Source organism: Acinonyx jubatus, chromosome C2 (assembly GCF_027475565.1).
Source record: "Acinonyx jubatus isolate Ajub_Pintada_27869175 chromosome C2, VMU_Ajub_asm_v1.0, whole genome shotgun sequence".
NCBI lineage: Eukaryota > Metazoa > Chordata > Mammalia > Carnivora > Felidae > Acinonyx > Acinonyx jubatus.
In genome coordinates, this window is record NC_069384.1 from 45,305,329 (window position 1) to 45,318,260 (window position 12,932).

The window sequence follows — 12,932 nt, forward strand, 5'->3', positions numbered from 1 at the left end:
GACTTTCACAGCAGGTGTTTGGCACTTAACAGTAGCTCAAACAGCGGGTCTCATTATCGCAGTGTTCGCTGAGTTGTTGTTAGAGCCTTGTAGGTGTGCAGTATCTCGCCCTCCTCCTCTTCCCCTTGCTCTCCCAGCACAGATGGGACACCCTGGTTCCTGAATGAAACTGAGCAAGTCCGGCATGCTTCACTGCCCCTTGCCATGTGGCATTTTAATGAATGAAACTATTACCTTTCACTTTTCCAAAAGGGCCATGTTGAGAAAAGTGTTCAGTGACCTGAGGTCTGTCAGTAGAAAAATAGTAACTTAAACATACTGACTCAAGGGAGGAAGGGCGCAAGTGCATAGCAAGCCGAATTCCGTCACCGCCTGCCTTCTAAGCTGCTGTCCTGTGGAAGGCTTGATTGCCAGGTTCATAATGTTTTTTCCTAATTGGCGGTCTCTCCCCTGTGCTAGCCTGCAGTGTACATCAGAATAAGGAACCGGGCCCAGGACGAGTACCTGACCGTCACCGGCAACGTCGCTGACACAAGGGCAACATCTGTGTGCGTTTCTCCCTATAGCGGCAAGACCACTCAGGTTTGGCACTACTGCCGAGGACTCTTCAAGTCCAAGGTAACCACCCACTGATACCTCACCCTGCCTTTTGGCTTTTTCTTTTGGAAACCAGAATCTTGCCCGATGAAATGGGAGTACAAAATAATGCAAAGGTCGGGGCACCTGGGTGTCTCAGTTGGTTGAGCGACTGCGGCTCAGGTCAGGATCTCGCGGTCCGTGAGTTCGAGCCCTGTGTCGGGCACTGTGCTGACAGCTCGGAGCCTGGAACCTGCTTCGGATTCTTTGTCTCCCTTTCTCTCTGCCCCTGCCCTGCTCGCACTCGGTCTCTCAAAAAGTGTATAAACATTTAAAAAAATACTTAAAATAATGCACCTTCCTAGAAACAGTTGCATGATTATTCAGATACTGTGATGTATATTACTAAGACTTTTCAGTGAAATTGACTTAGAAACTGAATTTTCTAGATGGGAAAATTCTCTATTTGAAGTGAAAAACTAAGGTTATCACACACTGGATATGCCTAAATGATTTTTTTAAAACCAGTGACAACTCACTGGATTCAACTGGACATTGTGCTTTTGTGACACATTCCTTACTGTGGCCCAGGTAAAATCAGGTGTCTGTGATTTAAACATGTTAAATCTTTCGCTTTCAAAATACACAAGGAAGCAGTAGTACAAGAAGTTGTTACTGGAGAAAGCTTAGAAAAACCAAGTTTACATTGTGATGCTCCATTACATTTGATGCTCTGGGGAACAGAACACCAGTTTTATTATGTCACCAATGGATTGCCTACCTTTTTCTCATCAACAAAAATGAAAAGCACTTAAGAGTAATTATCATTGGCTATCTAGCACATCACGGATGCTTTTATAGGAAAACCAAGCTCCAGTGATCCGATACGTTTATGCTAATAAACATTTAATTGTAATGCAGCAAACCTTCATTGACCATCTGTTGTCAGATGTAGGTATCCTTTTAAAAAATGAGCACCTCTATTTCAGTAGATCTATTTCTGTACCATCTCCTTCTCTCAGCCATAAAGAAGACTTAAAAAGTTAGTGGAATTGTAACTATGCTATACAGTCTTCTTTTTTAGATGGGAGTTGTGTAAAGAAAAGGGACCCCGTTCACTTGATTCGAGATGACACAGTGCTGCCAATTTTCTTCCTAATCCTCTTAGGCCAGTGATACATGCCTGGATGTGATTGGTGGCCGGGACACACCTGGAGCCAAAGTGGCTCTATGGACCGAACACGGACAGTTCCGGCAGAAGTGGAGGCTGAACAGAAATGGAACCATCAGCTCCTATCTCAGTGATCAGCTTGTCCTTGATGTTAAAGGTGGGCCTTTGAACAAACCCACAGGACAAACGTTGTGTGTCCCTGGATGTAATTTAAATTCCAAACCTCCTCCTCTTCCTGGGTAAAAGAAATACTAAGCTATTTCTAATTATTCTTGAAAAGAGATAACGCTGTTTTAATGAACAAAACAATTAGCTACTTGGATCAAGTAGGAAAAGCCTAAGGACAAACCTTAGAAGGTTTTTGTACATTAGTACAGTTGTAAAATCCTCATTTGCTACGTGATCTTTGAGAACATTTGTAAATGTGAAGCTTCATCAACTATAAGATGTCCTGTTTCTTAGAAAGAAACCTCTTTTTGCTGTGAACTGATGTACTCCTTAAAAACCCTCAGTTAAAACTGACGGTGGGTATTGTTCAAGCTTGTTTATTAGCAAGGTCCAGGCTGTTGCTTTAACTGGCTTAGTCATAGCCACTGTCCGTGTGGAAGCAAAATCACAGCCCCTGACATTCAGCCAGAGCCGCCTCCGACCCAGTGCTTTGACTGCAAAAGCAGTGTGCCCCAACAAAGCGATTCTGAACAACAATTTACACCCCTTAGTTTTTCAGTTTGAGCCATGATAAGGTCTGGTTTGAGGTTAATAACAGCTAAGCTTATTTAAACTCAGTTTTCCATCTCAGGCTGCTCTGTAAATCAAATATTAGTCTACCACACAATGGGCTGAACAAAAGCTTGTGAACATGGTTAAGCACCTGTGTGAACAAATCATCTTTTCTTTTGGAATTTCTATTGTAGGAGGAAATTATTATGACAAGACTCATGTAATTGTAAATCAACCCCTGGAGGGAGAAGAAACACAGAAATGGGACATTGAAATATTGTAAGAGAATTGGCAACATCTCGAGAAAGAGCAAAGGAAGAAGGAACTTCACATCCCATGGAGAGGAAGCTCCTTGTCCTCAGACTTCTCCATCACTGAGCAGAAGGTTTTCTCCCAGGTTCCAAACCATTGTTGTTAACCGTGGAAAAGCTCAAAGTGTTCTTGCCAGCTATTCAGTGTTCCTATGAAGAACACATGTTCTGATTTCTGTGAAAGGTTCTATTCCTGCTTGATCTCCATCAAGTGTGTGTTTTCTCTCCTAAGATCCTCCTAGTAGATGGGTGTGAGTGCTAAGCACAGGACAACAGATTCCTTTAGGTCAAGTTGTACTTTTCCTAGAAGATAATTTTTTAGCAATACCTGAAACATATTTAATAAGCCTTCCTATTAAGCTGCTGTATTTAGGTAAGCCTTAAAGGTTCTTCTCTATTGAAGCTTTTATAACAGAAGCACCTTAAGTATTCCTACTTGTAACTGACCCCAGGGAGGACCTCAGCTTTGTTAGGAAAAAGGCTCAAGTACTGGCATATTTTCTGTGGTCAAGCTAAAAAAAAAAGCACAAATAACCTGTGGCCATCCTTTTCCTCTGTAGTAACAGGCACCCTTCAGGGTGGCAAGACTGTAACCAGTGGTCACCTGTCCTGGTGCTGAGGCCTCATCCTAGATTCTGCCTGATCTGCCCTCGAGGAGTGTTTAGTCAGTTTTCTTTGCTGAAGTAAATTTCAGATGTTCAAATGAAAACCCAAATAGTATTTGAGCCTTGACTCTACCATTTTATTTAATTAAATGACTGAAAACTCAGCTTTCCATTTATAAGCAAAATCAGGTTGGATATCAAGTAATCGTTACCACCTTTAAAAATATTTTACCAGAAAGCAAAAAACAACCTATTTTTATATAGATTCAATATGCTAGCAATATTTTTAAATATCCCCCTATAAGCACTTTAGAATATAAAATAACAGTGAATTGTTTAAACACAAAGACCCGCTATTTTGAGCATTTTTTTTTTTTATAGAGACTTGGTCTTTCCATGTAAATTTCCTTCACAGGCTTTTTGTCATCTTTGAAGCAGCGTTGTAAAACTCCCTTAAGCCCATAGATGTGAGTGCCTCTCATTAGTTTGGCAGTATTTAATGAAACTTATAGGGGTAAATTTATTTTAATCGGGGGGTTATGTATACACAAAGGTATGTATATTTTCATTGTAAAAAACCAATTTAAAATTTCTTTAATTGTTGAAAAGATTTTTATAGAGCCAGTGAAGCTCTTTAAAGAAGTTGTTTCTTCCAAAGAACAAAGCCAGGTAAATGACATTCAAATTTCAGTGATACATTTATTGGAGTTGTACCTTTTCTACCACACTGGATTAAAGAAGTTTGTCAAAAGTACGGTTTTGTTACTTTCTGAGACATATACTTCATCTGCCATTCTTTCCTCCATGTGCCTCTGTAATACACATGGCCAACCAACTTCCTGAAACAGGGAGGGCTCACGTCATTAGGTAAGGACAGTTGTCCAACCATTCCCAAGCTGCTGACTGAAAGCAACAGAAGCTGCCTAGCACATAAATGTTTGCTCCTCCTCTTCTCATACGTATGTAACAGATGGTCCGTTCTCAATTCTGGAAAGGCACTAGACTACCTGAATTAAGCATTCTGTCCAGAGGGATAACACCAGATTTTCCTTTTCCTCATCTGTAGGAAGTTTCAGGTTCTTGACAGAAACAGCTGGATGGCCCCAAATTTGCTTCAGTGCATCCATATGTGATAAAGGAAAGCGAAGTCCATGAGACTGAAAAAGGACAAACCATTTAGATAAAAAATGTACTTTCTTAAAAAAAACTTCTATAGTTATCAGTACATCATTTTTGATAACCTTAAAAGTAGGCAACCTACAGAACTGGCCAATTCCCATATAAAAATTTAGACTTTATGAAAGGCATCCTAGTTTATATAATAGTCATTTGCACTGCTTCATATTTATTACATTACACATTTCCTTCAAGGCTGCAAGTCCCAGCTAGTATCTTTTAAAGCTGGTATATGTACATCACAGAACTGTCTGGCTTCATCATCCCCATGCAAGGGCTTTGTCAATTGTGTGAAACGTTAAGTCCATGCTGCGATCATAAAAAAGCACATCACCCATAAATCAAAGGTAACACATTCTTCCCAGCCACCACCAAATCACAGGAAAGACATTTTAGGTTGGAACGGACCTCTGTTTCCTCATTTCCCATCATGTGTGTCTCTCTCCTGTTCTTTAAGGAATGATAGATGTAAATCATCTTTTCCTGAGTTTCGTCCTTTAAAAGAAAAAAGGGGAGGGGTGGGTTAAGTTGTCAACAACAAAATAGGAGGTGACTACTAGGAGTGTTTTCCAATAATGAAATTCAACACCCAGAATACTGTAAAGAACCTTTTTGACACAAAATGATTATATACAAGGTATGTATTATAATCAGATTACTATTTGTATGTAACAAATAGGCACTTTTTAAAGAGTGTACCTGGTAGAACATCAGAAATGGGGTTTAAGAAAACAAATGTTTACATATCAACTTATCAATGAAACACAAGTTTGTTCCTTTGATCCTAACAGCACAGTTTTATGTCAGAATTTGACATTCCCAGTTATAGATAAGCTGACAATTTATGAACACCATGGAGCAAATACTACCAGCCACAGGAGCTATAAAAACTTCCAATTACAGTAGCCTCCCAAATAGTCCCAACTTCCCTTCCTTTCCATCCTACACAGGGGGGTTTATCATCCTAATCAGAACCCTCACTCATTCCTGGTCACCTCTTACATCAGGGTCAAAGACCTTGGCCTGATACAGAAGGTCTCAAATTCTGTATATCAGAATAATTCTGATTAACTAGGATTTTTTTTTTTTAATAGGAATACAAGAGTGTATACTTCTGAGGGTTTTTTTCCTGTGTGTTTTATAAATCAGTCCTCTCCAGGTCTGGCCATGATGGCTGTGACAGTCTGCTTATAGACACACCTAGCTGCCCCACACTCTCCTCCCCTTCCAATCATTTATGGAGTACCTATCAAGATAGCGAATTAAAAGGAAGAGGGTGAAGTCATAGGGCAGGGGATGGTGTCCAGGGAGCTTTACTAATAAATACAGAAGCTCCAACCCAGAGCAGATGAAACCCAGGAATTTAAAACTTCTAAAACTTTTCCAGTTGGGGCACCTGGGTGGCTCAGGCATTTGTGCCTCCGACTCTTGATTTCGGCTCAGCTCATGATCGCACAACAGTGAGATCAAGCCCTGAATCAGCATGCCCAGCATGGAGCCTGCTTAAGATTCTCCTTCTCTCTCTTTGCCCCTCCCCCACTGGCACTCCAAAAAAAAAAAAAAAAAAAAATTCCAGTAGAGTCAAGGATCAGTTAGCCAGTTTTGGCAACCATAGGATTAGGTGACAAGGTTATGGAATGTCGACTTTCTTCTCCATGATCTACAAGACAGAGATTTTTTGAGAAGAAACCTTCACAAAGCCGTATGTAATGATAGATTTGGACAACATTCAGGAGGGGAGAGGGACTGAGGGAGGTGCATGAACAAGGGTCTGCAGTTATCTGAGCAAGAGCAGTATGGCCTGAGACCAGGCAATAATCCCCACATGAGGGGAATAAAGGAGAATCTGTGGGGATGAGGGCAAGCCCCAAACGTCCAACAGGCAGGCCTCTCTGGCCCAGTGAGATGTAAGCACCATCTGATGTAAAGCCAGGGCACAAAGTTATGAGGACAGATGCATGAGGGGTAAAGGCAGGGGCCGTTTGTTAATTTGATAACCTGAGGCCCGTGACAGAAATGTTCTGAGAAAAGAGGAAACCTCCTCCCCTCTGTATACTCACAGACTGATCCTGATGCAGCCCTACTGTGAGGATGGTGTGGTCTTTAAACTGCAGTCTCACTGTGCTGTCCAACCTTGGTAACTGTCCACCTAGAAAACCCACAGGGAGAAAGACAACCTTCACAAGAGGAAACCCAGGTTGAATCTTGTCTGTGGGTAAAATCTAAATGTGGGGTACCCTCCAACTCAAGTATTGGCTTACCCTATATTTATAATGATACTGAAATATAGTTTATATCCTTATGGAGCTCATTCTTCCAGTGCAGATGTTTAACAGATCAGTAACGATAGATGGTTAAGCATATTAAATAGATGTATACAATACCATGGAAGCATAACAACTGTCACAATAGGGCCACCATGCCTTCTGCACACAACACTCCCTTCCCCAGTTTCTGTCCTCTGCCTCTTGCTCTACACGTGGACCCTGAAAGGACTGCGTTCAAACCGCACCATCTCACCAACTAGTTGTATAATCATAGCAAATTATTCTATCCATGTAGGTCAAGCATAAGATCATAAAAGCCAGCTAATAAAATTCACAGAAATAAAAAAATAGTCCTTTCCCAAGTTAGATTTAACTTAGTGAAAAAGTAGCCACTAAAAACAGACTAATCTTACAGGGTCATCTGGTTAAAGAGTCTCGAAAAAACAGAGCCTTATGGACGATAATGGCTAAGACAAGGAAAACCTTAGAGAAGATATTCCGTGCCATAAGCTGATACTCAGAAAACGGTTCTATAAAGATGAAAATATATGCTGAAAAAAATCTGTTTTGAATAGGACCAAACTAATTCTAAACTTCCTCTAAAGATTGTACTAAAAATATAAATAGAATAAATGTTAGAGGCAACCTTATAGACTATTTCAGTGGTTCTCAACTATGATAAATAAGGTTTTAATAAAAATTAGTAAAAATGAGACTCTTACTCCATGGAGAAAGCACCAAGCAGCCCGAGATTGGGCCTGGAGCTCACAGCCACGTGTCGGTGCTCTGCTGAACACAGTCCCCCCTGAACACCAACAGTAAGCAAGGCCCCTCCTCTGTGAGAGAGCCAGACTAAAACAAGACCGCTCCACAATCATGTCAGAACTCAGGCAAAAGCAAGAACTTTGTCCCAACCTCCAAAAGGACCACAGGTCCCCATCCTGCTAATCCAGGAAGCAGATCCCATTTTACTAATTCCAACTTCAGCTTCCTTTCACTCCTCCTGCCTACAGAAGACCCAATTAGACTCCCTATTTTCTGACAGCATCCAACTCAGAGCAAAGCCCTACTCTCTTAACCCTCCTAAAAAATCACCTAACCAGAGCCCAAATCCTATAAAGCCTTCCAACACTCTTTTACTGAGATGCCCCACAACCCTCAATAGTGTGCGGTCTTCCCAGTTGCAGTAAGTCCTAAACCCATTTGTCCCCCTGCAGGAGTGCCATACTGATGGTATGCTATCACCATCTATCCACAAGTGTTAGGTCATTTGCAGCCTAAACCTGTCCCAAAGTAGTCACATGGGACTTAGGGAAAGTTGGTGACCACCTTGGGCATTCTTAAATTTCACCTGCTGGTGGCAACATTTTACCCATCACTGAGTTCATCTTGTTGGAATTAGTTCAGTGTTCAAGTTATTAAAACTTCCTGAAGATGATGAATACCAGAGGACCCATAAATACACCTATTTTTCACCCACAATCACAGGGCTCTTTCTGCCCAACATGCTGGGAGGCAGGATGCCTAAAGGTACAGCATGTCCTATCCAAACGTAACACGCCAAAGACAGATCCAGATCCACCTTACCAGCTTCTTGGGGCACCTGGGTGGCTCACTGGTTAAGTGATGGACTTTCGATTTTGGCTCAGGTCATGATCTCACGCTTCGTGAGATGGAGCCCTACATTGGGCTCTGCACTGACAGCATGGAGCCTGCCTGGGATTTTCTCTCTCCCTCTCTCTCAAATAAACTTTAAGATGCTTCTTACTTTCCATCTTCCCAAAGAGGAGCCCACCCAGGAAAGCCTCAAAATATCCCACATCAGCCCAACCACCTAGAAGAAAAGCAAAAGCTCCACCTGGCGTTGAAAACTCTGATCCGTCTCCCATATGGTAAGGGGGAAGTCTGTTCATAACAAAATCCTTCTTCATGTCTGCTGAAAGCAGCTCTTTGGTGCCCTCCAGGCGGTCTGCAAGGGTCCTCAGAAAGCCACTTAATCTTGTTGCAACAGCTGTGGCTTCCACCTGCTGGAAAGAGAAGTGAGTGCTGGCCCAAACTCCAACAAGACTTACCACCAAGGTCCTGGTCTCCAAAGTAGTACACTGAGCATAATCACCCAGTACAGACGAAGATCCATGACGCTTCTGGGGGTACGGGGCAGGGGACAACCAGTGTGTTTAAGAATACCCCATTATCTGGGGCACCTGGGTGGCGCAGTCGGTTAAGCGTCCGACTTCAGCCAGGTCACGATCTCGCGGTCCGTGAGTTCGAGCCCCGCGTCAGGCTCTGGGCTGATGGCTCAGAGCCTGGAGCCTGTTTCCGATTCTGTGTCTCCCTCTCTCTCTGCCCCTCCCCCGTTCATGCTCTGTCTCTCTCTGTCCCAAAAATAAATAAACGTTGAAAAAAAAAAATTTTAAAAAAAAGAATACCCCATTATTTCCTTGTAACCACTATTCATCATAAGCTGCCTTTTGTTAGCCAAAACAAGATCAATTGTCAGGATTTTGCCTAGAAAGAGGGATCCCTAGAAACATGGTGCAGTCTCGGCTCTGCCTTTAGGAAGGCAACTCATCGTCCTGAGGTGACTGCTTCAGACAGTGAAAGTAACCTTTGCTCATCTTAGCACTAATTCAGTCACCTCAAAACTAGCCTAACAGTGCTGCTGTTTCAAACATAAAACAAGGATGCAGAGGAAAGCCAGGAATACCCCAGTACCCCAAGGATCTCCTGTGGGTCTCTCCTAAGTAATCATGTGCAATCAATCCATGGCTCTCCTAGCCACACGTCTTACTTATTCAACCACTTATTCAGCCAGCGTCCTCACAGCGCCTGCTACTGCCACCGTGACATATGGAAAGAGGGCTGTCTGCACAACACCCTAGGCTCTTTGGGTCCCACGTCACGTGCGGCACGACCCTCCTCTGCAAACCTCCCAGCTCTGCCGTCAGCCCAGGAGACAAGCTTGACTCCTGTGGGAGGAAGGATCCTGGGGTCCCTCCGAGGGGGACCACGGCTTCCGCTGGCCTGGGCTGCCACTCCCCCCACCCGCCTTCACTCCTCACCAGGAGCAGCTGACGGGGTATGCCAGCCCGGAACTCCAGATCTTCCTTTGCGGTGTCAAACACAAGCCCCGACATGGTGTCCAAAAGGAAATCTCCCCATGAACTGCAACATGCACCAAAAAAGAAAACAGACCACACACGGAATTTACAAAAAACACTGATTTCGAGAGTAAATCCCAAAGCTACAAAGGGCATTCCGACTTTCTTCCCTTCCCCAGGCATCGTGAGTTTAATTAATTTGACATTACTCAGCACAAAAAACTTTAAAAGACCTTCATCAATCACACAGCTTCTCTCCCCCGCCTTTCCCAGACACTCACGTGGAAAGTTAAAAGTGGGAAGCTAGACTTTATTCACAATTTTTCCTAAAGATACCACACAATCATATACAGTCTAAGTGGGAAGTTCAAGGGACCAATATTTTTTAATGTCTTTAACTATAACACAAGTGTCTATGAGAGGAGCTTTGTAGGAGATTTTAACAATTATAGGACATAAAAAATGTTTATGTTCAAAAACTCCAAAAGAAATACATTTAGGGTAACCGTAAGATCCCTAGACTGTGTAATCATCTGAACTGTTAGACGCTACATTTTCCTTTTTCCCTTGTAATAGAGGGGCACTCTTCCCCAGTAAAATATCCAACATCACAATTTTAAAATAGTCAACTTGCAACTTGTTGAAACTCTAGCAGTGGTTTACTGGAATAGAAGGGTAGAATCCAATGGCCAAAAATAACATCTAGGGATGAGCATCGGTGTTCAATTACCTGTGCTTTCTCTGGGGCATTTACCATTGGCTCACTCTCAAATGTGTGCCACTGTAAGAAATGCTCTGTGGGGTTGCTCTCTTTAAACATTTCTTAGCTGTTTAAAATTTTCCTCAGTGTCACCAGATTTCAAATTGCCGGCTACGTGCAAAATGGAAATTCACAGTATGACTTTTGCTTCTCACCCACTAAGCAAAATTAACACTTTTATGCTTCCCTTCCGGAAAAGTGGCAAACGAAGACAAAAGCCACATCAGAGACACTTTCCCTAAGACGTCCACCCTTTGGCATCTTCACCACTTTATAACTTCACGTTACACCCAACCTCACAGATCTGACTGCGTGAACCTCCTCCTGGAGATTTTTCACCAGCACAAAAATAAGCTCCTTTTGCAAGGCCATAGGTGAAATCATGTGGCAGTAGCTCATGAAGAGATTAACTGCAGCTAACCAGAGCTCTGTGCTCTTTTCAGAGTCAGAATGGATGTTGGGCCTTTCCAGAATTTGAGGTTAATACCTCTTGAGGGGTTCACCTTGGTAAAATAGCCAAACCAACCTGCTGCTGTCCCACAGAGGTCCCAAAAATTCCCAAAAAAGCTACCCTTAAGAGGTGTTAGGAAAAGGCCCCGAAATCCTCACCCTGCCACAGTGCCTTCAAGAGTACTAGGACCAAAGCACAGGGACATCTCTGGGAGCAATGGTTCTTGAGTTAAATTTGTCCCATTCTAGCCCCAGAACCACTGATAAAGGCTCAGGTCAGAGTCTAACCTACACACGTCAGTCATGGTGTCCATCCACATCCCCAGCTGACCAAAGACATGGGTGGGACCCAGGGAAGAGCCCACTAGCTCTTCACTCTTGGAACTAGGAAACAGTTTAGCAAAAGTAAAAGCTATTAAGTCCACTGAGATAAAGGGAGGTCAGACAAGGAACCTAATAATGGCTTATGGTGAGTCAATGTTATGAGTGAACAGAAGATGAGGAAAGACAACAAAGTACGTGAAAAACCAATTACTAGGAAACCAGTCGGGGCCAGTAAGTGAAATGCAAAAGACAGAGAATCACAGAAAGAGGGAGGAGCTGAGTAACATTAATGGCGGGACACCAGAAGCTACACGGACATTCATGGTGCCAAACTGGCTGTCAAGGCCCAGTGGTACTTTGTACCCACAGTGAACTTCAGGTTCTGGCCTCCCTGTGGCTGGCTCTTTCCACTTCCTACAATCCCACTCCCTCAATTGTCCCCGCTCTTCTTAAGCTGGCCTTGGTGACTTTCTATTCCCGGCCATGCCCAAGAATCTGCCTAGCCACAGTGACAAAGGCATTTTTCATAAGCTTTGGCCTTCTATTTGTGGGCAAGGACTGCACTAACTTTAGGCCAGGCTCCAGCAAGTTCCTCTGAGCAGCCTCTTAAACGCAGGGGTTAATTTCACCCAGAAAACCCAGATGAGGAAGTAGAAGTACCTTACTAACTTGTTTTGCAAGTTATGGCTTTGAAGGTAGGAGGGGACTTGGCTGTCCGTCAGGACTAGAATGCCTCTCCTACTTTGACCTTCTGACCCACCTCTACTTACTCATCCTTTGAGACTCACTCAGCTTGGGTGTCAAGTCATTTCTGAAGCCTTCCTAGATGCCCCAGCTTGGCAAAATGCATTCCTCTATGCTGCAAGAGTTCCCCCTGCAGACCCATGATGGAATCTGCCCCGACTTCCAGACTGCAAGTTCTCTCAAAGCCCCTTCAGTAACAGGCCTGCATTCCCAGCAACTAGCACAGCGGCTGGTGCCTGCAGGCTGCAATACAGTAATGACTTTCAAGGAGGCCTGGACTACTAGCAAGGTCACTGCTGTTTGGAAACCACTCACAGGGAGGGTGCTTCTGCCCGGGTCCTGTGAGGAGGCACTCACCGAAATGGAACACAGTTTTAATTAGAACTGTTTTCAGCACATGTGAGTTTAGGTCTTACTGTTCCAGACTTCCTCTCCTACATAACTTCATGAACTTTCATAAAAGACAGAAACCTTAAAAGAGATCCAGAGGTTTCAGTGGACACGAGGGTTTCTGTTTGGGGTGATGAAATGTTTTGGAAACAGATAGTCGTGATGCTTACACAACAGTGTGAATGTAATTACTGTCACCAAATTGTACACTTAAAAATGGTTACAGTGGCATATACTACGTTGTAAATATTTTACTGCAATAAAAGATTTTTAAAAAGAGACAGACTACCAGTCCAGCCTGGCATCATTAACACTGCCACACCTACAGCTATGGTTC

General features: G+C 43.2%; 2 protein-coding genes across 9 annotated transcripts in view; one reads left to right on the forward strand and one right to left on the reverse strand.

Annotated features, from left to right (window-relative positions):
- The window catches only part of CRYBG3 (crystallin beta-gamma domain containing 3), a 128,595-nt gene extending 124,987 nt beyond the window's left edge, over positions 1–3,608 (forward strand). For all 4 annotated transcript variants that reach the window (XM_027077594.2, XM_015080806.3, XM_053220714.1 and 1 more), the window contains 3 exons: positions 460–618; positions 1,745–1,904; positions 2,662–3,608. In XM_027077594.2, the coding sequence (XP_026933395.2) occupies positions 460–618; positions 1,745–1,904; positions 2,662–2,750 (408 nt within the window). In that variant the 3' untranslated portion in view covers positions 2,751–3,608. The remainder of the gene's footprint in view (positions 1–459; positions 619–1,744; positions 1,905–2,661) is intronic.
- Positions 3,609–3,787: 179 nt separating this feature from the next.
- Positions 3,788–12,932, reverse strand: part of RIOX2 (ribosomal oxygenase 2) — a 28,333-nt gene continuing 19,188 nt past the window's right edge. For 4 of the 5 annotated variants that reach the window (XM_027077601.2, XM_027077599.2, XM_027077600.2 and 1 more), the window contains exons 6-10: positions 9,889–9,991; positions 8,685–8,853; positions 6,620–6,708; positions 4,968–5,054; positions 3,788–4,540 (exon numbers count right to left, since the gene is read on the reverse strand). In XM_027077601.2, the coding sequence (XP_026933402.1) occupies positions 4,382–4,540; positions 4,968–5,054; positions 6,620–6,708; positions 8,685–8,853; positions 9,889–9,991 (607 nt within the window). In that variant the 3' untranslated portion in view covers positions 3,788–4,381. The remainder of the gene's footprint in view (positions 4,541–4,967; positions 5,055–6,619; positions 6,709–8,684; positions 8,854–9,888; positions 9,992–12,932) is intronic. The other variant, XM_053220715.1, reaches the window with a different exon arrangement.